The 27,596-nt window shown below is 34.8% G+C and overlaps 2 protein-coding genes and 1 long non-coding RNA gene across 3 annotated transcripts; 1 reads left to right on the forward strand and 2 right to left on the reverse strand.

Annotated features, from left to right (window-relative positions):
• Positions 1–6,592: 6,592 nt before the first annotated feature.
• Positions 6,593–7,316, forward strand: LOC104750652 (uncharacterized). The gene has a single exon (XM_010472480.2). It carries the CDS (start codon positions 6,715–6,717, stop codon positions 7,195–7,197), a length of 483 nt encoding a protein of 160 aa, XP_010470782.1. The 5' UTR covers positions 6,593–6,714; the 3' UTR covers positions 7,198–7,316.
• Positions 7,317–13,222: 5,906 nt separating this feature from the next.
• On the reverse strand, positions 13,223–15,693 carry LOC104750653 (uncharacterized). Its single transcript, XR_761690.3, has 4 exons — positions 14,735–15,693; positions 13,899–14,138; positions 13,695–13,792; positions 13,223–13,576 (listed from the first exon to the last, which is right to left on the reverse strand). It is a non-coding gene; the product is annotated as an uncharacterized LOC104750653 (long non-coding RNA).
• Positions 15,694–15,929: 236 nt separating this feature from the next.
• On the reverse strand, positions 15,930–16,977 carry LOC104750654 (zinc finger protein GIS3). Its single transcript, XM_010472482.3, has one exon. The coding sequence runs from the start codon at positions 16,742–16,744 to the stop codon at positions 16,001–16,003; it is 744 nt and encodes a 247-aa protein (XP_010470784.1). The 5' UTR covers positions 16,745–16,977; the 3' UTR covers positions 15,930–16,000.
• Between the last annotated feature and the right edge of the window lie 10,619 nt (positions 16,978–27,596).

A 27,596-nucleotide genomic window follows, 5' to 3' on the forward strand; every position in this document is an offset into this window, starting at 1 on the left:
TAGGCTTCTTATAGTGGTAGGATACGCGAACCGCTGTCTGAGCTGCCGTTAAAGCACTCCTCTGGGGATAGCTAGCCACCTTGTGATTCGTGCTACTGCACCCGTAGCATCCTGCACCACTCGACCTCTACGCAGCCTCCCCTTTCTCTTGGTTCCCTGTGAAGGCTTGCCGCCCTTGTCAGAACCTCCAAGATACTGAGTCTTCCTCGACTTGACTGTTTGACTGACCGTCACTGTATGTGTTCAGATATCCTCCTCGATCTCAGCTTCAGTTTCAACCAGCTCCGCCCTCGTAGCATAACTATGTCCTCTGCAGTGGACCCTCAGGTCGTCACAAAGGATCCTCATGAACCTCTTGACCTGAGCCTCCTCAGACTCCATCGCTCGGCCCCCATACATCAATAGCCAACCAAACTCCACGTCAAACTCACGTACAGACCAAGTCCCTTGAGACAACTGTAGGAACTACACCTCCATACTGTCTAGCGCCACCCGAGGGAAATACTTGTGGTTGAACTCCTCCACGAAATCAACCCAAGTCACCTCACTCTGCACCCTCCTGGCAACCACCGACTTATACCATAAGTGAGCATCATCTGTCAGGTTGTGAACCCCTATGTCCACCCAATACTTTTGAGCAAATCTGAGAGACTGGAAGTTGCGTTCCAGCCTCGTCCTCCACGCATCAGCCACATTAGGATTAGTACCACCCAAGAAATTCACCGTATCGATCCTATCCATCTCCCTCATCATGCTGGGAATGAGCTCCCGCAGCTGCAGCAACTGGCTGTTGCACCTCTGCTGCCACATGTGGTACCACCAGAGCTTGACCCAATACAACTCTGGGCAACCGCTTCAACAACTAAGCCAACAAGCCCGCTAGGTTAACATCTCTACCAGGGGCTCCACCTACTGCAATCCTCGTACCCAGAAGTCCAGCACCACCGGCCATCCTGGCACCGACACCGCCCACGCCGGCTCTACCGGTGCCTATGGCCCCATCGACACCACCACCGGCCACACTCACGGACCTCTCATGGAATATATATGACTCGCTGACGCCCTCCACCGTTACACTGTGGTCCATAGTGTCACGAGCAATTGGGCCTCTATCCCTACCACGACCACGTCCGCGTCCACGACCAGCGACACACCACCTCTAACCATCTGCACCACCATGAACAGAAGGCTAAGCAAAGAATCTGAAACCATACACAAAAACAAAACTTACCATGGAATCACAATGAAGGCTCAAAGAGGATGTTCTAGGACTCTATGCCACACACAATTGACTAACTCATATAATCAATCAAAGAATGCAATCCACAACATCAACAACATAAAGCCTAATAAACCCGTACATAGAACCGTAAGGGTTCTGCGACCAAACTGAAACTACCCAACCCATTTTTTATGTTTTTAATATAATATTAAACTAGTGATCTCATATTCACTAAAAACCTAACCCCTAATCAAACCAAACAGCAGAAATAACCAACATTAAACCAATGAATTAAAAAACTAATAACGAATAAAACAATAACATCTATCCAACAATGCCAATGACATAGACAAGGTCATAGAATAATGAACCAATAACCTAAAGAACCGCTCTAGACCACTACATTCCATTCTAGCAACCTATCAGCAGCATAAAACAAAACAACTGAGCCTCTAGAATATCCTCCTCTTCATCGTCTTGACTCTAGAATCACACTTTGCCTTTACGTGCACCACAACACAAATGAGATGCATGATTATTATCATAAATACGTTGTGAGGCAATCCTCCCATCTATTGGGCTATAAACACAACAAATTGAGAATCTCCATTCAATAAACAACAAATAAAACAATCAAACCATGCAACAAACAACACTTCAGATGGATGTGTCGACCGACAGCCTCTTGGTGTCGATCGACACTGACACCCGACGAAGGTTACGTCGACCAACACACTTCTTGTGTCACTCGATGCAACTATCTAGTGTCGATCGACGCATGCTCGACATTTCTCGAAAACCCTAATTCACGTTGATTGATGCTCATTAGGTTTCTCGCGCTGTCCTCACATTTGCGTCGACCGACACACTCCTTGCATTGATCGATGCAGATGCCGAACATCGTTTTCCTGTAATCTACAGCGATAATCTTCATCCCAAAATAACTTCCACTCGTCCAAGGCACTCACAGAATGAATCCAAGCAACAGAGACAAGCAAAGCTCATAACAATCAAGGTAAATACATCAATCAATCAATAAAACACCGAAACAAAGGGTTCTCAAGCTTAGATCATGTAACAACTCGTCCCGTAGACCCCACTAGCCCCCCCTCCCCCTGCTAGCTTGCCTCCATAGGCCCCAAGCTGGCCCTACAGGGCATCGATCCTAACCCATCACTGTGGATATCCATATCCACCAGTAGGTTATTGGTGCGCCAGGCGTTCCTCGAACCCTGGTCCCCACCCTTTAACAACCTTCCCGCAGTCATGTGGGAAGGTTGTTAAAGGATGGGGACCAGAGTTCGATGAACGCTTGGCGCACCAATAACCAACTGGTGGATTGGGATATCCATAGTGATGAGTTAGGATGGATGCCCTCCAGGGCCAGCTTGAGGTCCATTGGGGCGGCTAACGGTGGGCTAGTGGGGTCCGCAGGACGGGTTGTCATATAAAAATTGATTTTTATGTAACAACCCATCCCGTGGACCCCACTAACCTCACTGCTAGCTTGCCCCCATAGGATCAATTGGTGGCAACTTGTCATATGGGAAGGTTGATAAAGGGTGAGGACCAGGGTTCGAGGAACGTCTGGCGCACCAATAACCTACTGTGGATTTGGATGAGTAGTTTCATTTACCACGGTGAGGGGTTAGGATCGATGCCCTGCAGGGCCAGCTTTGGGCCTATGGGGGCAAGCTAGCAGTGAGGCTAGTGGGGTCCACGGGAAGGGTTGTTACAGATCATCCATGGTCATGCATTCACCTTTAAAAATGACGAATGTGATTCTAAACTCGCGAAAACACACTCCTAGCAAGCTTCTATCACGTTTCCAGCCTCAAATCTCTCGTCCACATGAACAAATCTCACCAAAAATGGATTAAAACTGTCAATCGACACACACCCATTAACCAGCCAATTTGGTTCGCAGATGTTACAGTGCTCGAATAAAAAAAGATTCTAAACTATAGAGAATAAAGAGAAAAGTCAAAAAATACTTGAAAAATATTAGAGAGAATACTAATTAAGAGTAGATAAAAAAAAAAGTGGCAGCTCCTACTCATAGAGAGAAGGGCTCATTTAAAAGAAAAAAATGCACCAGATTAGTAAAAATTTGGCACAGTCCTCAAGTGCTTTGAACACATTTTTCTTGTTACATTTGATAGTCGACCGATAAGATAATCATGAAATGCACAAGGGTGAAGATGGTAACTCATTTGTGTTCGTATCCGTTGTAGTTTTCTCAATGTCCTTGTTTGTGCAGGGTCTACAACATTCTTTTCGTGTTCTTTGTCTTTCCCGAGAGTTGTAAGACAAATATCTTCATTTCTTCATGTTATGGGTAGCTTGTGAGATATTAATTACGATTAAAAGTTTTCACGTGTATGGATTTAATTGTGAGTCCAATATGGCAATATTCTTAAGCATACTTTGAAAATTCCTTTCGAGTTAGAGGACATACTTATATGATCCGACTCATGATCATAGATTAGAAAGTACTTTGATCATCTAATTACTATAAACCGTAGCAGAGTCCACGCTTCCAATAAGCAAAATTTCAAGTGACATATAATTTTATCTTTATATCTCTAACTTAGAGTATAAGCATTGGTCTAAAATTTATTATTTTAATACATATAATTTAATTTATTTTTTATTTATTTTTAAAAAATTTTAACCTAATTATAAATTGTTATGTGGAAAGTCAGTATCTTTTTATTTTATTTTATATTCTTAAGAATTCTAATGACAACCTCCCAATGCATATCGTCTTAATCTTAACCTATGAAACCAAGTTCGATTATGCAATAATGTTAATATTATCTCCTAAACAATTATATATAGAATTACGATATTTGTTAACTACAAAATAATATTTAATATCAGTTTTATACTCTGTCCACGACACAAGTTAGTGAAGCGGTTGATGATCATTCTAGTATGTTAATTTAGGAGATCTTTTATCTTTGTTGGGTATTTTTTAAAACTATATATGTTTGTGGACTTTTACTAACAATGTTTAGTAAGTTTGTTGTTAAAAGAATTTAGAATCATATATTTCAATAACACAAGTAAATTATTAAGTGTGTTTTTATATTCCAACAAAATGATATTTAAATGTGTTGCAATATTTCACATAGAAAAAAAATCATTATTTGTTATTTTTTCTTATAAATTTTTATGAAACTAATTTTTTTTTTAAATAATCTAATCTTTTCATATTACTATTACTTATGAATTTTCCATAGGGCATGTTTTTTTTTCTTTTGTGTAGGGCCTAACCTAATATATATACTTATATTCTATATAAAATGATGCGTTTCACTAATTATAAGCATATATTTATATTTCGATTATTTTCTTTTTGTTTTACAAATTATAAACGTGACATATATAAAAGCATGCTAAATATTTTTAGTAGGATCATCGTACGAATAAATCGACTTTATTTTTTTAATACATGGGAGCCAAAAACTATGAGGGGTTAAAAATTCTTAATGCACAGAAGAAAGACAAAGTGTAATTGGACCACGGCCATGTAAATTATGTGGCCATTGGATTTTAGTTTTTTTTTTCAGTTTTATAGGCCAAACTTCTCTTATAATTATTACTTCTAATTTCTTAAGCCAAGTTTTACCTACGAGAGTTTAACTATTTAAAATTCGTATAACTTTTATAATCAATCATAGTTTTTTTTTGTATTTTATACTTGTTTTCTTATTTATTTTTAAATTCTCTGAAATGAGCTGTGCGCAGTTTAAAATTGTTTATAAAACTTACTCTCATAATTTATATCATGAAAGATAGTCAACTCTCTCCATATGAGTGACATATCAGTAATTGAGACAGTGTCACATGTCTAGTAAACAAACCTAAATTTAAAAAGAATATGAAAGATATTTCATGTCTTTTATTCTTTTTTTTAATATCATAAATAGTTTCAATATTTACATAAGAAATTTAGAGAGGCTTAGAACATGTCCCAAAAAAATAAATGTATCACCAAAAGACAAAAGATCATCGGGAGTGAATCAAAGAGCCACTTCTTCTTCTTGGCGTAAACCATGAATGTATGGGCATATGGTTTAGGCGTTACAATTTTGTCAATAGTTTGAAGAGTTGCAGGAGTGATAGAGATATCGGTTAATATTGTAGAGAAATTCATGAAAGTTTTTTTCCTAAAGAAATAAACTTTTATATATAAAGAAGATTGGGGTTTTGTTCACTATCAAATGGAAGATAGTTGAATAAAACTGTAGAATGTTGGTTTAGAAAAATACAGAGACAAAGAGAAAGACAGTTGAATAAACTCATGACTATTGGTTTCATATATTCTAATATTTAGAAGTTGTCAAAAAGAAAACTAAAATGAATTCTTATTAAAAACCAAAATTTAGAGTTATATTTAAGAAGTTGAAGAGTTAACATGAAAGAAAGATGTCTATCTTAATTATATCTATTAAAGAGTTCGTCAAGTTGCAATTCTTAATAAAAGAAAATGTTAGTGTTTCATAGTATTTAATTCAGGAGTTTAAGTATGAATATATCTAAATACTTAAGCTTTTTTTGAACGAATGTAAAAAAATTTCAACCAAAAAACTCTTTGTTACAAAATATGCATTCTTAAATCAAGCTTTCAAAAATTGTTGTTTTAGACAAAAATTATAGAATGTTTAAATCTCTCAAAACAAAGTTGTTCATGCATGTATCTAATAATTCAATTACAAAATGAGAAAGCGTATGTGAAGTACTAAAACAATTAACGTCAAATTATATTTTTCAAGATTTCCACAAATAAATAAACAAAGATAAATTCTACATAAAAAACAAATTAGTAGCAAAATTGTAAAAATAGTAAGTCATAAGTCTGGGCATAGGGTGGGTATTCATCTAGTTTAATTAAAGTAAGTAGAATGAAACATTTTTAGCTTAAAGTGACAGTTCACGGTCACAACCACGAATTAAGCTTTGCTTCAGTTTGTAATCTTTATTTATCTCCACTCAACCTAGACGTAACCTCTATTTATTTTTATTTTTTGCCAACAATTATAAACGTAACCTAGCTCTATTTATTTTAGACGTAACCTCTATTTATCCTAAATTAGAGGTTTTGATTTAACAAATCCTAACTTAATGTAAATATTTCTGTGTAACAAACTCTAACTTATAACTTAAACTGTCAAGACAAATACATGTGTACAGGAAAGAGCATTGGTTTCCACTTCAACCCTATATAAAAAGGTAACTATAAATATTACCTTTATCAAAATATATATATATTAAAAATTATATTGAAAAGGAACCTCCAACGGCTACTTATTACATACATAGACATATAATTGAAAAAGTAGACAACCAAACCGACCATGACTTTTTAACAGGTTGGCTTGGCGCTCCTGCTTAGATCTAAAAACTCAAAACTTTTCATCTTTTATAAATCTTGAACATTGATGTCCTTTCCAAGAATTAAACTCTAAAGTCTCTTTTATATCAAAATGTCCCAAAGAAGAAGACCCATTTTCCAGAGGGTCTCAAAACTACTAAAAGTCTCGATCTTGGGAAGACCCATCATCCCTAGACTCAAGCTCATTCCCATAAAAAGAAGAAGGTCATCCAAAAGGGTCAAAATCCTTCAGCAATACAACTATAACTTTCTCCAAGAGTATCAGTTCTCGCCTTCACGTACATCACTTATTCGTTGCTGTAGGAAGCGAGTTCGGATAACTAGACCGGGTCTTAAACGCATTTACGAGCTATTGATTCTTTCACGGTGCATTGGCTGCAATGACGATACGATAACGCAAAGTTGGATGGAGATGGAGCCTTTGCATTATGCTCTCGGAGTTGCTTCTCCAGCAAGGGAGCTTCCACAGCCGTTCGATTACTTCAGTGAAGATGATTCAATTGACTTGAAGGCTGAGAGATTCATCGAAAATTTCTACAATGAGATGAGGATGCAGGCGAGGGAATTTGCTTGATTGACCAAACATTATTTACTTTTTTGAATTTTGGAATATTTTATATTCGTGTTATAATCAAAGGTCTCATTTATTTCACTCTATTTGATTATATCAGTTTACAATTTTCAGTTTTATCACTTCTTGCTTGAGTTTAGAATTGAAGGCTCTTGAAAACAAATAAAAAAAAGGAATTACATTGGGCTTGTAAGAAAAGAAATTGGCCCGTCTAATTGGAAATGAAGCCCTCTTCATTTATGTTGAGGGTTCGTTAAAAGGACATTTTAGGTGTTTTATCCGTTCTAGACTTATGTTGGTTTGTCTTACAGGTTTCCTCTCATATATTCCTTGTAGGTGTTGAGATCGCCAAAGAGCGAGTGGTTTTATAAGAACTTCGAATCTGATTATAGTGACATCTCACCGTTGACAAAAAAGTAAAAGTAAAAGTAAAATTTCTCACGTTTGGAGTGAACCATTATAACATTTGTGCGATCTTGATTCTTTAAATTGTTTTGGGGAATATCTTGGAATCCAAAACCAAACAGTTCCAATCACATATAGTTATGGGCATAGGCCATATTTGAACAATTTTAATCACACAATTTTATGGCCATTAGCTATAGCCTATTGGGCCGTCGAATTGTACTTGCATGTTCGCAAAATGTAGTCAATATGTTTATACGCAAGTTCCATAACATATATTAGCAGGAGAAAGATATAAAAGGAGGTTTGTTGAAGCAACGAATGAGAGATCGACAAGAGGAAGTCAAGAAGACATGTCCTTTTACCACTTTTGCTTCGTAATGTGTTCTGAAACTGGTAGGACAGTATCGTACGCTAGTCCACTTCAATTAGTGTCTTCATGAGTGACAGTATATTGTTAATTTGTTATGTATTTATCGAACACGTACATACGTGCACTTTTGTTTTTAGTTTTTTTGGGTCCTCATGGCACTTCGCTTCCCAAAAGATATCTTTATGTGGACCAACTACTTAAGCAATGAACTCTAAAATGAGCGAACATTACGTCCCGCCCCATGTGAGTTTAAAGTTATAGATTCTTCTTGGATTATTGTGCCTATGTCCAAGCAATCAGTGTTTTCAAATAAACTAGAACGGCCACTATTTCTGATTTATTTATTTCAGTTAATAGGCTACATGTATGAATCCAAATTCTCAGACCATGTTCTATTCAAATCCATATACTTATTACGTGAAACATTTTAATGGATCGTAAGCTCATTTGGATTGTTTCTTATACATTTCACATGTAACTTTCTCATTTATTTTTCAAATTTTCTAACTAACGAGAATGATCTTAACAAAAGGGCAAAAAATGTGTATCCCCGACAAGATCTAGTACTTTATTCTTATCCTATATTGAATTGATCCATCGACATCATAATTGTAACTACATTGCAAAAACGTTAAAGAGAGAAAGGGACTTTCTTTGGATATACTTAAGCCATAAACTTACTTGGAACCAACGAGGCTTCGACACACATCCAACGCAACTTTCTTCTCTTTCCATATTTCACGTCAACAAAAGCCGAACCCTAGGGGTTGTCCTGCTTTAAAATGTTTTAATCACTTTCCACGCAAGCCCTATCGTTTTACTTGGATGGAATCTGAATTTTCATCTTAGTGTTTGTCCCTAACCTACCACAACGTACTTTAACCACTACCCTATCTCCACACATTACTCCTAAACAAAGAATTATTTTTTTTGGTTTGTTAGAGGGGATAACAAAACATGTGTTAAAGATCTTTTACCAAACGATGTCAAACAAAAAAAAAATGTCAACGAACTTGTACCAACAGAAGTCACATACCAGCCTGACCCTTGTCCGGTAATCCACATCAACGAAATAAAAAATAAGCAAATAATGTTTATTCAAAACGACTATATATACGTATAAGTCATATGACTTTTACATTCGATATTTTTTTGAGTTTTTAATTTACTAAGTCAAACATTAGTTTTTTTTTAATATCATCGAGAAATTAAATTATCAAAAAAATTACAGACTGAATAAAATAGAAAATAGGTGGAAGATATATTTCGACTTAAATAATTTCCGATATAAAAGTATATAAGAATGTTATGTTTTTCTCTTAATTCGAACAAACAATAGATAATCTGTTTTACATCGGAAACAATTTTGTAACCCAATTTTCGATATAAGAATGCTATGTTATCTCTAATAACAATCGTGTAATACACACACACACACAGTACTTATGTTTGATATAATCGGACTGCAATATGCATGATGAGGACCATACGAAACACTGAACTTTTTTCCATATGTACGCCTGTCTCTGTGCCTGTGTGTATTACACAATTGTTATTAGCTAGAGAATTTGTTATCGCCAGGTTAAAAGTCAAGTCTACTGTCTACAGCGGGCTAATTAAGTGTATAATAAAGTAGAAATCATTGTTATCTATATTATTTTCGTTTTCAGTGGGGATGCATATGTGCATGCATGATACATTATTGAAGTCTTGAAGATCCGAAGATTTTGATATTTTACGACAATGAGATTATATGCAATGTATAATGTGTAATTGTCAGACTGGTAAAGCAAAAGCAGAAATAAGACGTACCCTCAATAGTTATAATATAGTGGGTGTCTTTTAGATTAGGGTATATATATTGTATGATTGATGGTGTGATAAGGACTTTGATGATTCCTTAAAAAGGACACATGGTTCAGCGAAAGGGCACGTTTTGGGACTATGAAAAAAACTTTCCCTCCAAAAAGGATACCTTTTAATTTACAGTTTTACTACATTAAATACACTTCCTTTTTTTCTTCGTACAAAATACACTTATTAATTATTATTGTTAATTTTCAATGTTAAGTTTATTGATTAAAGCAAAGTAATAAAAAAGCTTAATTAGTTCGAAAACAGAAAATTTAAAGACTATTCCTAAGAGTAGTAGAAAAGAATAGAACAATGTTTCAGGAGCATCCTCTTGCATTGCTCGATTGTAATTAAGAACCGAGTGAAGCTACGCGGTTACAAACAGTTTTGTCAGTGATGCGGATGAGGTAGCCCGTTAATAGCAAAACATAACACATAGAAGCACATTCATAGTTGTTTTTTTTTCGTTTTCATTAGGAAATAGTCATTTGAATATTGGATTAGCACTTTTCATGACAACATAACCATCTTTACTTTTGGATATGTTGTTGTGTACGTCCAAAATATATGTAGATACGTACGTACGCACGATGTGTGATTGTGTAGTACGTACAATTTTTATAGCAAAATCTCAAAAATATAGCTAATGAAAAGAATGTCATTTAGACAAAGAAGCAAACAAATGCCATAGTCACTACTAGTTTCTCAAAATGTTGTACTATGCAAAAAAATTCAACATTATTTGATCGAAATGATGTTTTTTTCATCTTTATCTAATGAGAACCTGTTTGACCTCTAACACTGGGGGATCGTCGCAAGTATAAGGGAGAAATGCTAGCAAGAATATCGCAGTATTGATAGAAAAATACTTTCAGAGCCAAAAACTATTTGAAACAGCATTACAAACTATTGCACGGGAGAAAATACGTAGACGCTTTAGACCACCAGACTCGGTTAAAGCTGAAAGAACCAAGTGGAATCCAGAAACCTAATCAGGACCATGTGCTACAAAAAAAATGTTGTTCTCTAGTGATCAATGATTTAGAACAGGGGGTTTAATGCTTAGGGGATATTGAGCTTAATAGGCTTAAATGCAATGATTACTAGTTATAGCTGATGTGCAAAGTGTAATACCAGAAGAGTGGATTAATAATAATTCAGTGTTACATGACCTAGATATTGTTTAATTCGACATCTTGAATCATTCTTCGCTTGTATGCTTATCGTATCGATCTAATTAAGCCCTTCATCCAACGTTTTAACGCCTAAAAACCATTGCTCAGGATTAGTTTGAATCCGTTCATACATCAAATTTCAAAACGCAATTTTGTCCCCGACGGGTAGAAAAGTATCTTACGTGGAAACGTTATGATCCGTAATTAAAATTGTAACCCATTACATCCTCTTAAGTCACTAAGAGCATCATTAGTGGTGGTTGCTGTCTGGTTACTTTACCAAAATTTTAATACATCAAAAATATAATATATTTAAATGATAAGAGAGAGAAGAGAAATCGTTTCTCATGTTGCTTTGGGAAGCAAGAATTCTTATACTGTTTATACAACTGTTCACTTATTATTGGTTTACACTTATTTCAATTAAAATACTACTCCCTCCGTTTTTTTTTACTTGTCATTTTAGAGCTTTGCACACAAATTAAGAAAATAGATCAATGCTCTATTATACCTTTTTTTTAATACATTTTCTATTTTTTTATTGGTTAAAATATTAAAATAATTGAGATAAAATTGATATTTTAGCAAACATATACATTGAAAATCTAAATAACAACTATTGGAAAACAATTTTTTTTTTTTTTGTGCAACGTTCATGAATTCCACCATTAATGATGGTCTAACCAATCAATGTCCATAACTACTTTCTAAACTTTTTGGTTTGAGCACAAAAATCTTAATGCCCAGCTGCCCCAATTCCCGTCACATCCATACCCATATACTATATAAACAGAGACAGGGACATAAATAAATACATGCCAGTTGCATTACAAAAGATCTAAAACAAAATATACTTTGTGTCCTATATTTATATTATTGGCTCATGGTGACGAGGATCCCATTTCATCTTTTAAACACGAAATGCGCTGGTCTACCCTCTACATATTATAATATATCATATGTAGTAGACTAGAATGATTTTATTATTTCAAATTCAGGTACCCGGGGATCCTTCCTAGCTTCTGAGTTGTGACATATTTATTTTTAAATGTTACGTCAATTAAGCTATTGTTTTTTGAAAAGTTGTTCTAGTTTTGGTAATACACATCGACATTCGTAAGAAAATAATCAAATACACGTAATAAACAAATGTTAAAATAGTGTTAGATTCCTCCATTATATAAGTGCTCCTATACCTTATACTTATAACATGTAGGTTCCTAATAATATTTACTAAAGCCGCAAAAAATAAAATAAATAAAAATAACGTATCAGTCACTTAACTTAACAAATATAATTGATATCTTTCGACTCATGTATGTTTATATGCATGTGCCTCGACATACCAACACATATATTGGTATGTATGAGTACTCTCATACTTCGAGTCAATTCCCATTATATTCATTAGGTTTTCCGTGATTGGCAAATTTTGTAGCACAGAAAAAGAAATTTAAAAATCTTATAATACACTACTATTCGTCAAAACGTATGTACTGTACTATCAACTCTAATTTTTTATTATATAGCCGTTGCTATTGCTAGTGTGTACATGTATGCTCTCAAACGGGAGTAAACTTAAGAATATAGAGGAATTGACTTTGATAGTTTGGAGTTGGATCATAATATCATATCTAATGCCCATAATTGAAAAAAAGACTGAGTGGTCCTACAATCTGTATACAATTTATTTCTAACCAAATTGTGTTAGATTAGTAATTTTATTTCTAACCAAATTGGGTAATTGACAAAATTTAATTCTAACCAAATTTTACTTCTAACAAGATTGGGTAATCGACTAACAAGAACACGGACCGTATCTGACTAAGCCGTACGCTTAATTACTACGATACTAATTGGAGTTTAGGAAAATTACACATATACTAGTCAAATTTTGTTGTATAGTTACAAAAAATTGTGTAGGAATAACTTGTTTTCCGTAGCCAAAAATAAATTGTTATAGATTTGTTACAAAAAAAGTTAGTAATTATGTATTCGTCACAAACTGACTCCTTCATCGCAACTCGTAGCAACTTGCTACAGATTAGAGACAGTCGAAATTATCGCCATTTGCCACTAATTGATACAGTTATCTACGCTAATTGGCGACAATTTCCGTCAAACATATTAGTAGCAAATGGTTACAAAACGTTACAAATTGTACACCTATTATAACTGCTCATCAATTGATAGATTTCTAAAGATCTAAAGCCAACAAAAAAATCATAAATTACAAATTCTTTTCCATTAAAAAAACATACAAAGTGAACTACAAACATGGACTCTAGAAGAGAACATGTAACCATCAAACCAATTCATAAACAAAAACACAAAATCATGTCCTAAACTTATCATTCCCACATCCTCTCATGACCAACTGCAAAGGCCATGGAGCTATACTCTTCACTTTCAGATATTTGCTAGCGTTTCCAGCTAACTCAAGAACCTCGACAGTCAAGAACTCAAGGATGAAGGATTGAAGCAGCAAACGACAGCGGTGGCACCAACTCTACCATGTGCACTTGAGTTGCCTGTGAATACCATCTAATGGAAACTGAAATAAACTGAACTTGACCTGCAGAAATTTTCAAAACTTTAGCCTCTAGTATAAGAACAATATCACTAGAAATTTGAGAACCGATTAAAAAAGTAAACATCAAGAACATCAGACCGCATTGAGAGAAGTTAATTACCTTTCTTGCAGCCATCAATAGTCACCATCTCCAGTTTATCGAGAAACTCAGTCTCACCATAATACAAGACAACTTACAGTCCCGAAAATAGCAACTTCCTACACTCAAAAACATTTGTAAGAACACAGTTAAACAACCAGATGGGGAAACAACAGCAAATATATATATACATGGAAATAGTAGAGAGTCGTAGAAAACACTTACATGGGGGAGCAATATCGTTATTGTGTTTAGGTTACATCATTCATAAAACTCATAGGTCGAATGAAATTTAAAGTGGTGTATTTAGAAGAGGAAATGGAAATTACAAATAAGAGACTATAAAGTTAATAACTTTGTGATTGATTCCAGCTTTTAGGACAGTGGAGCTGCTCATAAACGCACATGGGATGTTCTGTCTTCTCTTAACGCATGTGAGAGAGGCTTAGACTCTTTCTGTGGTTCCTGAGAGAGAAACGAATATCTCTTCAACTTTAGCAGCTAAAAACAAACAAGCACATCTAAACTACAAGCTTTAGCAGACCTGCAAATTTTTCTTACTTGCCGATCTAAGAAAAGTTTAACAAGGACCAAAAATGAATGTTTAATTTGTCTCTACCATTAAAATCAGATACACTATTTGCAACAAGGACCAATTATGAATGTTCTGTTCCAACATTCAATGAATTCAGATTATCAGCTATTAGAAACACATGACTTGATAACAATTTCAGTATGAGATTGGAGATCAAGATAAAAGGGATAGGAATTGATTCTAGAACCACAAAAGGATCAGAAGCATCAAAGTTCAATGTGGTCGTCTTGCTGAAATATCAACCAAAAAACAAAATATCTCAACAACAGAAAAATCAAACCATAACACTTAAAAAACAATTTCTTCTACAAAGATGAACGGATATATCAAATAGCATTCACTAGCCACAAGCACATTCCATAAATAAACGACATAAGAATCTCACAGGTTATATCTACTCAGGTTATAGGTCGGTAAGAAACATAAAAAGGAGAAATATAGACAAGAGACACATAAGAGAACTCACTGAAGAGTAGACTCGTTTTGCTACTGTTGAGAACCGAGATAGGCTCAATGCTCAATGGTAGAAGAATCGAGTAGATCTCCGGATGAAGGACGACGGAGAGAAGAAGGATTGAACATTAGCTTCGTTGGAGGATAAGGATGCTCGAAGGAGAGATTGGAGAGAGGCTTCACGGTCATCGGATCGGAATCAAAAGAGAAGATGTCGATGCGGTTGTTTTAATCGTCGAGGAAGCTTCCGATGGCGATTATGTGGCTGGAGGAAGTGTTGGCGGCCCGGAGGGATGAGAAGACCATGGTGTAGAGTGGATAAGGCGAATCGTAGGTTACGACGGCGAAAATGGTGAAAACGAGGAAAAAATATCTGTGAAGTTTTGTTTTTCGAGTCTAAGTTTTTTTTTTTTTTTTTTTTTTACCGTCTCAAAGTCCAAACAGACAAAGGAAAATGTTAATTTTTTTTCCCTGAGTGTTGGTTCTAGTTTCCAAAGTTATTTTTGCTATAAATTTGTTACATTTAACGTTGTTTATCACAATGTTACAATATTTTGTGTCACAAAATATGTAGCAATTTTGCTACAAATTATATATGTTACTATTTGTCATTATATAGCTATACTTAGTAACTAATTAGCTACAATATTTATTAATTTAAATTTGTCACTAGATATTATTTGTTACTAATTTGTTTGTAGCAACAAAAATGTAACTATATGATATATATATAGAGGCATTCACTCAAAAGGTTATATTGCATAACGTGGCCCTTTTGACTAATTTTAAGCTCAATTCTGCTGCAAACTTGTATGTGAGAAAAGTTTTTGAAGGACGAAAAAAAAAAAAAAAAAATTTTAGAGTTTTCATACTCACCTTTGAATTCTATATTGGCCACTATGATAAAAGGCTTTCAATAAATTAAGATATAATATGGATCTGAATTATTTTGTATGTTTTTATACATTCTATGGAATCACTTACAGTACACCTGACACAACTTATATAAGTTATGTCCTAACTCTAAACGTTTATTTTGATATTATTATAGTCTGCAGTCCTATTGTTTTTTTTTTGTTTCTTTTTTCTGGAGTCTCAACAAATATTCCAGAACAATTATTACATTCTGGTTTTAGTTTAGGAATTGGTTAACCATTTTGAGACAAACAAATTACAGGCATTTAAATTCACTAAAATGTTGGAAAAAATGATTAGAAATAAATTAATTAATTAAAAATGTAGAAAAATATACAAAGAGCTTAAATGGAAGAAAAAAATGTCAATGACCAGCTGGTGCAAGACTGAGATGCAAATCCAACCCTAAACCATCATCAAACGTAGTTCCCACTTCTCTTGTAAACCCATTCACCGATGGTCTCGGTCCATGGGCCTGAACATGTCTCATCTGAGACCCAACAATCCCAAATCCAGAGTCTCGAGCTCCATACTCATACGAGAACCCACCCACACCCGCACCACCGGAGCCATCTTGGATCACGCAACCATGTGACACGTGGAGCTGAGAAGGAGAGACACGTGGAAGATACATCCAAGGACCTCCCATAGGCTGAGGAGACGATGATGATGATGATAAGAGATGAGGCGGAGGAGCAAAGGCAGAGACTATAGGATTCCTTAGAAACTGAGACGCTGATCCAGCGTTTGAGAAATTCGCGGCTGCGTTTCGTGTAGCTTGAAGCTGAGCGCGTTTAAGCTGTTGACGCTCTTTCTTGTGAGCGTTTTGGTGACCTCCCAAAGCTTGCGAGTTACCAAACTCTCTACAACAGTACTGACACTCATACTTACGTTCTCCTCCTCCTCCTCCGCCTCCTCCTCGGCTTCGTACACCACCGCCACTTCTTCCGGAAGATCCCGCCGGAAACTCGCCACGTTCCGGTGATATGGATGACTGGTTAGTTTTGACTGATTGATCGGAGAAATCTTCTTCTCCCTCAACACTGAATCCAAATAGCTTTAAACGAGAAGTAGTTGTTACTTTAGAACTAAAATCTAGCTCCTCCATTATAATATGTACGCGTTTAGAGAGAGAGTTATAGAAAGAAAGAGAAGGGTTAGAATAAGGTTTATAATATGAAGAGGGTTGATGAGTGAGGAGGAGGCAGTATTATTTATATATAAACTGAGATGTGTGAGTTTGAACAGTAACATGGGAGACACTGTACAAGTGTGTGTTGTGTGAAAGATATGAGAGATTGATTGTTGTTTGGTTGATTAACTTTGGTTTTTGTTTTCTTCGTATTTGTTTTAATTTTCGGACATCCCAAGAAAGAAAAAGAACAGTGAAAGTGGGAGTTTGAGGAACACACGAACCGAGACGACATGGATAATGGGACCCGATTGGATTTCATTTGTCTCCTTATTTTATTTTTTTCATGTGAAGGGAAAGTTTTAAGTTCGGCTCCACTTTTATGTGTTCATTCTTACTTGTTCTCTTCGGGAAAATTCATATGTTTCCACCTACTTTTTTATATATATATATATATATATAATGTGATTCTAAGCAGAGAGAATAATTACGATGAAATTATCAAAATAAACTTTAAAATTATCAATAAATCAATAACGCATTTTGATACAAATTTATGTGTATTGTGAAACATGCTTATTTCTCTTGTCATAGGCAAACTTGTCATTTCATTGAAGTGGCATACTTATGTCTTACTTGAATAATCGTTTTTTTTATCCGTGTTTTTCATTATTAGTTTCTTTATTCATCTCCTTAACCTTTAAACTCTTCTTAATTTACTTCATTATGAAAATGTCTTTCATATTAAAGGAACTATCCGGAAGCAGAGTCGAACTACAACCAAAATAAAAAAAAATAAACTAGGTGATACCCGAGCACAAGATTAAATATTTTGTTAGTTACTTTTTTTTTTGTGCTTTTTATTTTTGTAATGTAGTTTTTTATTTTGATTTATTTTTTTTTATTTATATAGTATTTATTTGTATATTTGGGGTTATACAATAAATTGAAAATCTTAATAAAGTAAATAGTTTGTCGAATGTATCTTTTCACGGAAATGGATACACTGTAATATTGGATAGTAGTTTTGTAAGAGAATAGACACTCCACAATATCACAAAGCAGTTTTGTAAGAGGATAGACACACCGCAATATCGGATAATAGTTTTGTAAGAGGATAAGTTTTTCTTTATTTTGGTTTGTCGTCAAAAGAAAAGAAGTTGCTTGTTAAATTTTAGTGTGAGATATTTCAATAGTTAGGAAACCATTGTATTTATAGTGAGATTGTGTATATTTAGATTATCATTTAGAAGTTAATATTTAATATATCAAATCTCAGCAAAATTGTAAAAAACCAATTTAATTTATAGTTTGATAAAAATACATGTTTTCGGGTTTAACTCAAACTTTTTTATATTTTAAAATTGTTATAAGTAAAAATATTAGTATTACTTAAATATTTTATAGACTTAAATATATTATAATATTTTAAACTTTCGACGGAGTTCAAATATTTATAATAATTTAAACATTCTATAAAATTTTAAATATTTATAATCTCTTAAACTTTTTAAAAAAACGTAAATATATTATAATATGTTTACTTTTTAAAAGTTGAAATATGTTCAAATATAGAACCAAATTAAACTGTTAAATTTGGATACCTGATAAATCAAGCTTCCTGCTCATTTGTACTCAAAACATATTAGTCATATATTTATAGTGATTATGAACCATATTCCAAAATATTTAGTCGATGTGGGATATACAATACACATTTTCTGTAAATTACTTTACAACTTTACATATATATAATTTATGCTTTTTTATTCTTTCCATCTATACTAATCATAATTAATTACTATAATTTCGTTAAGGAAATATTAAAAAATCTAAACTAAATGATGATTTTTTTTATTTAATTGTATCAAAATGTATATGGACAAATGTTTGGAAAAAACAATTAAATTATTTATTTTACAGTTTGTACATGTTCTACGAAGTTTAGACGGAAAATTTGTTCTAAAAACTTGAGAACCTGAATTTTGTATGTTCTACAAAATTAAGAATATGTATTATACATTTTTCTTCATTCTACATCAATTCAGAATATATTTTCCACGTTTTATCATGTATACTAAAAGAAGGAGAAGATATATCATAGACATTTTAGAATTTATAATCTGTAAAACTTAGAATACCATAGAAATAGAAAGAAAATAAATTAAATAAGGAAAGTCAATATTTTTTAAATAATCTTAATTTATGGTTACGATTCTGTATTTATTGTTTAGATATGTTCTAATATATTTAAGAATGTGTATTCTTAATTATTTAGAAAAAGACAAATACAGAAAAAAAAAATCAACATTCGACATGACTTAACCTAACATGATCGGTTGTTTTCCCTCTCTTCCACCTTCCACGAAATTTTCATTTACATGATTTGGTTGTGTGTTACGTTCAAAGGAATAGTTGATGATCATATGAGTAAAGTCCAGTTCGATTTGAATAAAGACCCACATGATACAAGTGATGGTGATGATGTGGGAGTTGATCGGGGAAAATCAGCTGCTATTATTTCAAGGAATTCACATAAGCTGAATGATGATTTATTAGAAAAGCCTATTAATACTAATCTTGGTGATGATGTTGGTTCAAAGTTGGAAGATTCAATGCTAAAAAAAGGGAAATATTTTAACAGTAAGAAAGTCATCAAGTATTAGAATCATCACATGACAAGACAAACTGCACATTAAAACTCTAAAACAAACTGAGAGATACACAAACAAGCGCTTCTTTAGAGTTGATCATCATCAAAAATCAATGGCGTCAATTGTTCTTCTACTCACAGAAATCCTACACCTTAAAAACCTTGAATTCCCTTCTTCTTCCTCCATGCTTCTCACGTCATCACCTTCTACCTTTACCTTTTTTTTTTAATTTGGTTTTAATGTGAAGAAAAAAAAAAGAAACTGATTTTTAGCATTGCTTGTTTTTCTTCTAATTTCAGTTAATAAAAAATAAAAATTTAATTTGTGATTAAGGGTAAAATGGACTATAATTTTCCTCTAAAACCTAATTGACCAAACTTTTTTAAAAAAGTTCTAAATGTACAAAGTTTTTAAAAAAGCTCCTTCATTTCTAATTTTCCCATATTCTATTCGATATGTAAATCAAGATATGGCAATAAATTCAATTGTCGCGCAAACATTTAAACTTACACACATACAATTAGACAAATAAGAGAAAGCGAGTCTCGCACATGGAGTATGTGCATGCAAACTAAGAAATCATCAGGTTTTCCAGTCGAGATTATCGGAATTGTTTGTGAAATTGTGGTCGCATATTCAGCAGATTATTAAATTCAGTCGTATAATTATCATTATAATAAAATAAGATAAATTAAAAAAATGGATTTGTATATATATTTTTTCATGAACTATCTAGGGGTGTTAATCTGGCTGCTTCGGCCCAGCTCGTCCTATAATCCATAAAACCGACATATATTTGAGTCCGGTCCAGCCTAAAATATTTTTGAATGTATATTTTAAAGCACAGCCCGGTCCTAACATGGTTACAAATTTTTTCCGGTTTTTTCGGAGTTATCTTACAAATTAAAAATTCAAATTTATAAGTTTGTAACATGTCTTGAAAAGCAATGTTTAAATGTGCAATATAAAACAAATCAATCAAAATTTAAATAATTTATATTCACTAAAACTAACTTAATTTAAAAGAAAAATATTAAAACCAAATCAACTTTATATACTTTAAGCAAATAAACTAATATATAATTCATATAAAATTTAAGAGAAAAAAATTTTAAAAGAATTAAGGTTATTAAGTAAATATGAAAACTAAGATTAGAGTTTTAAACTTTATTTACAAGAAATCATTAATCAAATAAAAATGTTAACAAAAAGGTATAAATATATTTGTTTAAAGGCTTTTTGGACTAGTTCGAGTCCAATAAGACTAAACCCATAAAATTTTATAGCCTGAACGGACTGAGCCCAAAAAATCTAATTTTTTCTGTAAATATATATATTTATGCCTGAATCCAGAGTTTTTCTAGTCGGGCTAAACCAACCGTGGATTTTGGTCCTAATTGAATTGTCTAGAACTATCTAAATTTTTCTGGAACTTGAAAAATAAATTAACTAATTATATATATAAAAAGAAAATACTTCAGAACATTGTTATCAGTTATCACATTTATTCAATTTCTTATTTTGTTTAAAATTCACCTAAAAAATATACTATTACAAAGTGAAAAAGATGCCGACAGACGGAAAGTGATCAGTAAAGTCAAGACGAAGTAGATGCAAGCAAATATTATCATAAACATAACAAATCATATCATAATGTGGGTGTGGGATGTGATCTGAAGTGACCCAGAAGCCCAAAAGTTTGAAATGTGTGAGAAAGAAACATGAGAATCTATTGAAGATGTGAAAAATAAAAAGAACAAAAGTCTCACATCTCACTTCTGTGTGTCCCACGTGTCCCCGTCGCACTATCGTGCGTATCTATATTTCAGATACGATCTCAAAACATTTATCAAAGTCAAATATCTTACATTTATGGAATATTATTACAGTTTACTTTCTTACATCTAAGCCTTAACGTTGTCTTTAGTTATTGATTCTAGGAAAAAAATATGTTTACATGTAACCATACTTAAAGTTTAAAAAGAAGTCCATTAAACATACTTAATAAGAGAAAATCCGGGCGAAAGTGTTTCCCTCTGTTGGTGTCGGTTCTTCGTAACCGTTGTCTCTTTCCTCCGTGGAGCCTATCTCTGGTATTTCCCATCGTGGTTAGTCTGCCGGTTTTTACTCAGGATTTGTCCTCACGATATTGGTTGGAATTCATCCGAGTGGGCGGTTATCTTTCCTTTTTTTTCTCAACTTTTACACATCTCTAATTCGATTTCTCAATCTAAATATTCTGCAGTTATTTTTCTCACTATTTATACCCGCCGTGTAATCATTGGCTTTTTCACCTTTTATCCATTTCTTCCCTAGTGTTTCGTCTTTCATTCTACTTCATTCCAATTCACAACAAAAATGACCGATGTTAACATGAATGCTAATGGTTCTTTTGAAGTTCCGGTGAACCTCTGTCAAGAAGCAACTATGGTTTCTCAATTCAGCCTCCTTGTCCGCCCCGCGAATTCCCGGAGGCAAAATCTCCGTGCAATGATCCGTTTCTTTCCTCGGCTTTGGGGAATGGATAATTCTGTCATTGGCAGAGTCGTGGAACATGGGCGGTCGCAATTTATGTTCCCATCTTATGAAGCTCTCCAACTAGTATACCGTCGGGGACGCTGGAGTTTCAATGAGTGGATGGTGGCTATGGAATCATGGCAACCCAATTTACCAGATGCTAACCCCCTATTTATTAATTTCTGGATCCAGATTCGTGGCATACCCTTGCAGTTCTTTACCCCTCCAATGGCCCGCTACATTGCAGAAACTCTAGGGCTGATTGTTGATTCAGAGATTGATGATATCGCTGGTGGTAATGTGGAGTTTGCTCGAGTCTATATTCAGTGGCCACTGGACCAACCTGTGCTCTTTCAACGAAGGTTCCGATTTGGGAATGATTGGGCTACGATTTCCTTTCGTTTTGAACGATTGAGGAACTACTGTTTTCGCTGTTTTTCTCTATAACATGATATCTCTAAGTGTATTGCAATCCTGTTGAAGCGGATATCCACAATCCTCCTCCAGCGCCAAATGCCATGGTTCAGGCTGCAGATATCCCGTTTCTAAACTTACCAAACCTCCTTGCAATGCCTGCTCCACCAGCAAATATCCATCTAGAACATCAGGAGCATCTCCCTCTACCACCACCACAACATCAACAGGTGACTATGTCGGAACTTGTCCCTATCAATGGTCATTTGATTACCATTGGCGATCTACGTAGCCTGTACCATAACTATACCGCAACACCTGATCCGGCGGAAGCCGAGGCAAGACGTAGGGGGCTAATCCTAGCACTAGAACATACTAGCAACAGAATTCTCGAAGCGGTTATACGTCCTGTTCCTCTACTAAAATCCACTCAGAGAAAACGACGAAGAGTTTATTCACTGATGGATGCAAGTACATCTGATTACGGAGGCGCGACGGGCCCGGTTCCGCCAGATGATCAATGAGGATAGCCAGTTGGAATTTTTAGGGGATGGGGAAGTCTCCTACAGTTCGACGCCTTAAAGAGATTTGTCGTCAATATCTCTTGGATGTACTCTTCCTCATTGAGACGAAACAACCAACAAACTACGTATCAGATATTGCTGTTTCATTAGGTTTCCTAATTATTGTATTGTCCCACCTCAAGGTCTCAGTGGTGGACTAGCTTCGTTTTGGAAGTCTTTAGTAGATGTTTCTATCTTGTACCAAGATGCAAGACTTGTAGATTGCTATATTAATGACAAAATTTCTTCTTTCTACTTGTCTTGTATTTATGGTCATCCTTATCCACAATATCGACCAGAGTTATGGGAACGTTTACAACGCTATGCTGTCAATCGTGATGAAGCCTGGATAATGATTGGTGACTTCAATCAGATTATGAGTAATAGTGAGAAACTTGGTGGCCATGATAGAGATGAAAATACTTTTCGAGATTTCAGAGACATGTTAACTATCTGTGACATGATTGATTTGAAGCATACATGCAATAAGTTCAGTTGGAGTGGTCAGCGCAGTATTGTACGGGATGGAGTCCGTACAAAGGAGTTAATTCAGTGTTGCCTAGACAGAGCTTTAACAAATACAGAGTGGTTTGCAACTTTTTCTGCATCAATGTCTACGTTTATAGAACCCATTGAGTCAGATCACCGCCCAGTTATCATTGATCTTCAGTCAGATACAAGAGTTAAAAAGGGTCTTTTCCGTTATGATCATCGGTTAGTGGAAAGAGCAGGTTTTCTTCAGGCCATGAAAGAGGATTGGAACAGGCTATCTTCGCTAAGAAGTTTCTCTGACAAGCTTAAGTTTCTGCGGACGAATATCTCCAAATGGAAACAATCCAATGTTACTAATTCTGCAGAAGAGATACAGATGCTCTAAGAACAGCTTGAAGCCGAATTCAACCAAAGCCTACCAGACAACAACAAAATTCGTACTATTAAACAGTCTTTGAATAGAGCTTATCTAAAAGAAGAGATATATTAGACGCAAAAGAGTCGAGCACAATGGCTAAGTGAAAGGGATCGTAACACATCATATTTCCATGGGAGTGCCAACTCGCGTAAAGCAAGGAATCATATGGTTTCAATTCAAGATGCACATGGTAATGAATATATAGGGGATGAGAAGATATCTGTGGTTGCTACTGAGTATTTTTAAGAACAGTACCAGAAAGAATGTGAAAACAATTGGGGTTCCTTCTTTGATCATGTTTCTACCCCAATTACAGAAGACATGAACAGAATGCTTTCACAAATGGTTACAGATGAAGAAATCAAGAGAGCAGCTTTTGATATCAGAGGAGATCGTGCTCCAGGTCCTGATGGAATGAAAAGACATTTTTATCATCAGTTTTGGGAGGTTATTGGGTCTGATATTACTGCAGAAATAAAAAAAAGTTTCCATACCAGTGTTATGCCACCTCAACTCAACAGAACACATATTTGCCTCATTCCGAAGATTGATCAACCACGAGAAATGAGTGATTACCGACCCATAAGTCTTTGCAATGTTTCCTATAAAATCATCTCCAAGATTCTCACTAGAAGGCTGAAGACAATCTTACCTCAGATTATCTCGATGGAACAAACGGCATTTGTTCCTGGAAGACATATATCTGATAACATCTTGGTGGCTCATGAGTTATTGCATTCTCTTCAAACCAGGAAATGTCAATCCAAATGCTACATGGCAATCAAAACAGATATCAGTAAGGCGTATGACATAGTGGATTGGGAATTTCTTGAAAAAACAATGACACAACTTGGCTTCAATCACATTTGGATTACCTGGATCATGTCAATGGTTCGCTCAGTTTCCTACTCAGTTCTAGTAAATGGGAGTCCATATGGTGAAATAATACCACATCGGGGTATACGCCAAGGTGATCCTATATCACCATATATGTTCCTCTTATGCGTAGAGATGCTAACACATCAGGGGATTGTCTATCAGCAACAATGGACCACGGGTTAGTCATCTACTCTTTGCGGATGATTCGCTATTCTTTTGTCAAGCAAATTCAAGGAATAGTCGATCTCTTGCACGAATACTACAACAATATGGTGATGTATCGGGCCAACGTGTTAACCTCAAGAAATCTTCTATCACTTTTGGTTCGAGAGTAGAAGAACATCAAAAAAGAGCTGTTCGACGTCATATCAACATCACAAGAAGGGGAGATTTTGGTAAGTACTTGGGTTTACCAGAAGAATTTACAAGGAAGAAGTGTCAGATGTTTGAGTATATAGTTAAGCGGGTAAAGGAGAAGACGAAGAATTGGTATACCAAACATTTATCAGAAGCCGGAAAGGAGGTTCTGCTAAAATCAGTTGCATTAGCTATGCCCACACATGCTATGAGTTGTTTCAAACTACCAACGACAATCTGCCATGAAATAGACTCATTCCTATCTCAGTTTTGGTGGGGTTCAAATGAATCAAAACGAAGAATATCTTGGGTAGACTGGAAGCGAATGACATATTCAAAAGATGATGGTGGCTTAGGGTTTAGAGATCTTGAGAAATTCAATGATGCACTATTGGCTAAACAGGCGTGGAGATTCCTAACATCACATGATTGCCTCCTTGCAAGAGTCCTAAAAAGCAGATATTTTGCAGATACAGATATTCAGAAGGAAACTTTAGGGAAACAACCATCCTATGGTTGGCGATCAATACTACATGGTCGTGACTTATTATTCAAGGGCCTAAGATACCAAGTTGGTGATGGTGAATCAATAAACCCTGCTATTGATCCTTGCATACCATCACATCCACCTAGACCTGCAACACAACATTATTTACCTCCAGGCACTTTCCTTAAGGTTCTCTGGCAAACTGGGACTCGTCAATGGGATAACCAAAAACTACAAAAATATCTATCGATGGACGATGTAGGCCACGCTCAGCGAATATATCTCCCACAACACCATTGTCCGGATAGGCTGATATGGTCTTACACAAAGAATGGGAATTATTCTGTGAAAACAGGATATTGGCTATGTACACATCTCCCAGATGATAATCCGGCTATAGCTCCACCACAAGGTAATCCTCTACTCAAGTCTAGACTTTGGAAAACAACAATCCCACCGAAATTCAAACATTTCTACTGGCGAGTACTATCGGCTGCTCTTGGTAGTGGAACCGAACTTAACCGTCGAGGTATTCCTTTAGATGCCACCTGTCAACGCTGCTGTCAAGATATTGAATCTGTAAACCATCTCTTGTTTCATTGCCCATATGCCACAACAACCTGGAGATTGTCTGCTCTGCCTGTGAATCAGATGCTTACTTCAACTTTAGAAGAGAATATAGAAGCGTTACTGGGAGTGTATGACTCAGCAACAGACCCAGGAAAAAAGCATCTTCCGTTCTGGATTGGATGACAAATATGAAAATCACGAAATGATCTTTTCTTCAATAAAGTGGTATGGGAAGCAGCTTCAGTTCTCACAAAAGCTGTTGATGATGTTACAGAATGGTTGGATGCGACGCAACCATCTACACAACAATCACGTCGCAATCCTCAGACAATATCTTCCTCTATCTCCGATCATTGGAAACCACCACCAACTGATTTTGTAAAGGTAAACTACAATGGAAGCTTTCATTATCATGATGGAAGCATTGGTGTTGGATGATATTACGTGATGATAAAGAAAGATATTTATTATTCGGAAGCTCAAAACTAATGCAAGCAACTACTCCTTTGGAAACTGAAGGACTAGCTCTGTTATATGCCCTTCAATCGACTTGGTGTCGAGGTTACAGACAAGTAATTATAGAAGGAGACTGCAAAGCACTGGATGATCTTCTACACAACCGAATCACGAGTATAACTATGGAAAATGTCCTAGTCGATATCTGCGGTTAGGCGGATCTTTTCACTGCTAATACCAAGTGGCTGATAGATTAACAAAACATGCTCATCTTCAATAAGAATTAGCTCGTGTTTATTTCTACCCTCCATTATATTTACGGAGATGGTTATTTCAAGACTACGTAACATATCACAATTTCTAATAAAAGATGTTTAAAAAAAAAAAGTTTAAAAAGAAGTCAACATAATTCTATATACTAATCATAATATAGATTGTATTCAAAAGTGAGTGTGTGGTACATGCTATTATCTTTTATATATATATATATATATATATATTTGGTCAAACTTATCTTGTGTATATTTAACTTTTTGTTATTATCGACATGTTTTACCATGTATAATTTTGTATTTTCTCATAACTATATTTTATATGAAATTAATTTTTTGATGATCATGTCAATATATGGCACTAACACAAGTCATCTTGTTATAAGTTATGTAAATATATATATATATATATATATATATATATATATATATTAATAACTTATAAGAGAGTACTATATTTACACAAATTCAACTCTAGTACCAATAATTTCGAGTCCAACATGTATCACAACTTTGAAATCTAGACTTGAAAGAATGTTCAGTTTAATCTATGAGTAAGTAAGATAGCTAGGGGGAAAAAAGCATTTGAAGACAAAAGCTAAGTATTGTGAAAACTACTTAAAAGTGGGGTTTGTTGAGGAAAAAATAGGAGCGACCAAAATAAAGTCTCAGATGTTAACATGTTCCCCACAAATTACGTGCCAAATGACTAACCCTTGTTCCACGAGTATGTTTGCGTGATTGACGTC

Source organism: Camelina sativa, chromosome 16, assembly GCF_030686135.1.
Source record: "Camelina sativa cultivar CO46 ecotype springtype chromosome 16, ASM3068613v1".
NCBI lineage: Eukaryota > Viridiplantae > Streptophyta > Magnoliopsida > Brassicales > Brassicaceae > Camelina > Camelina sativa.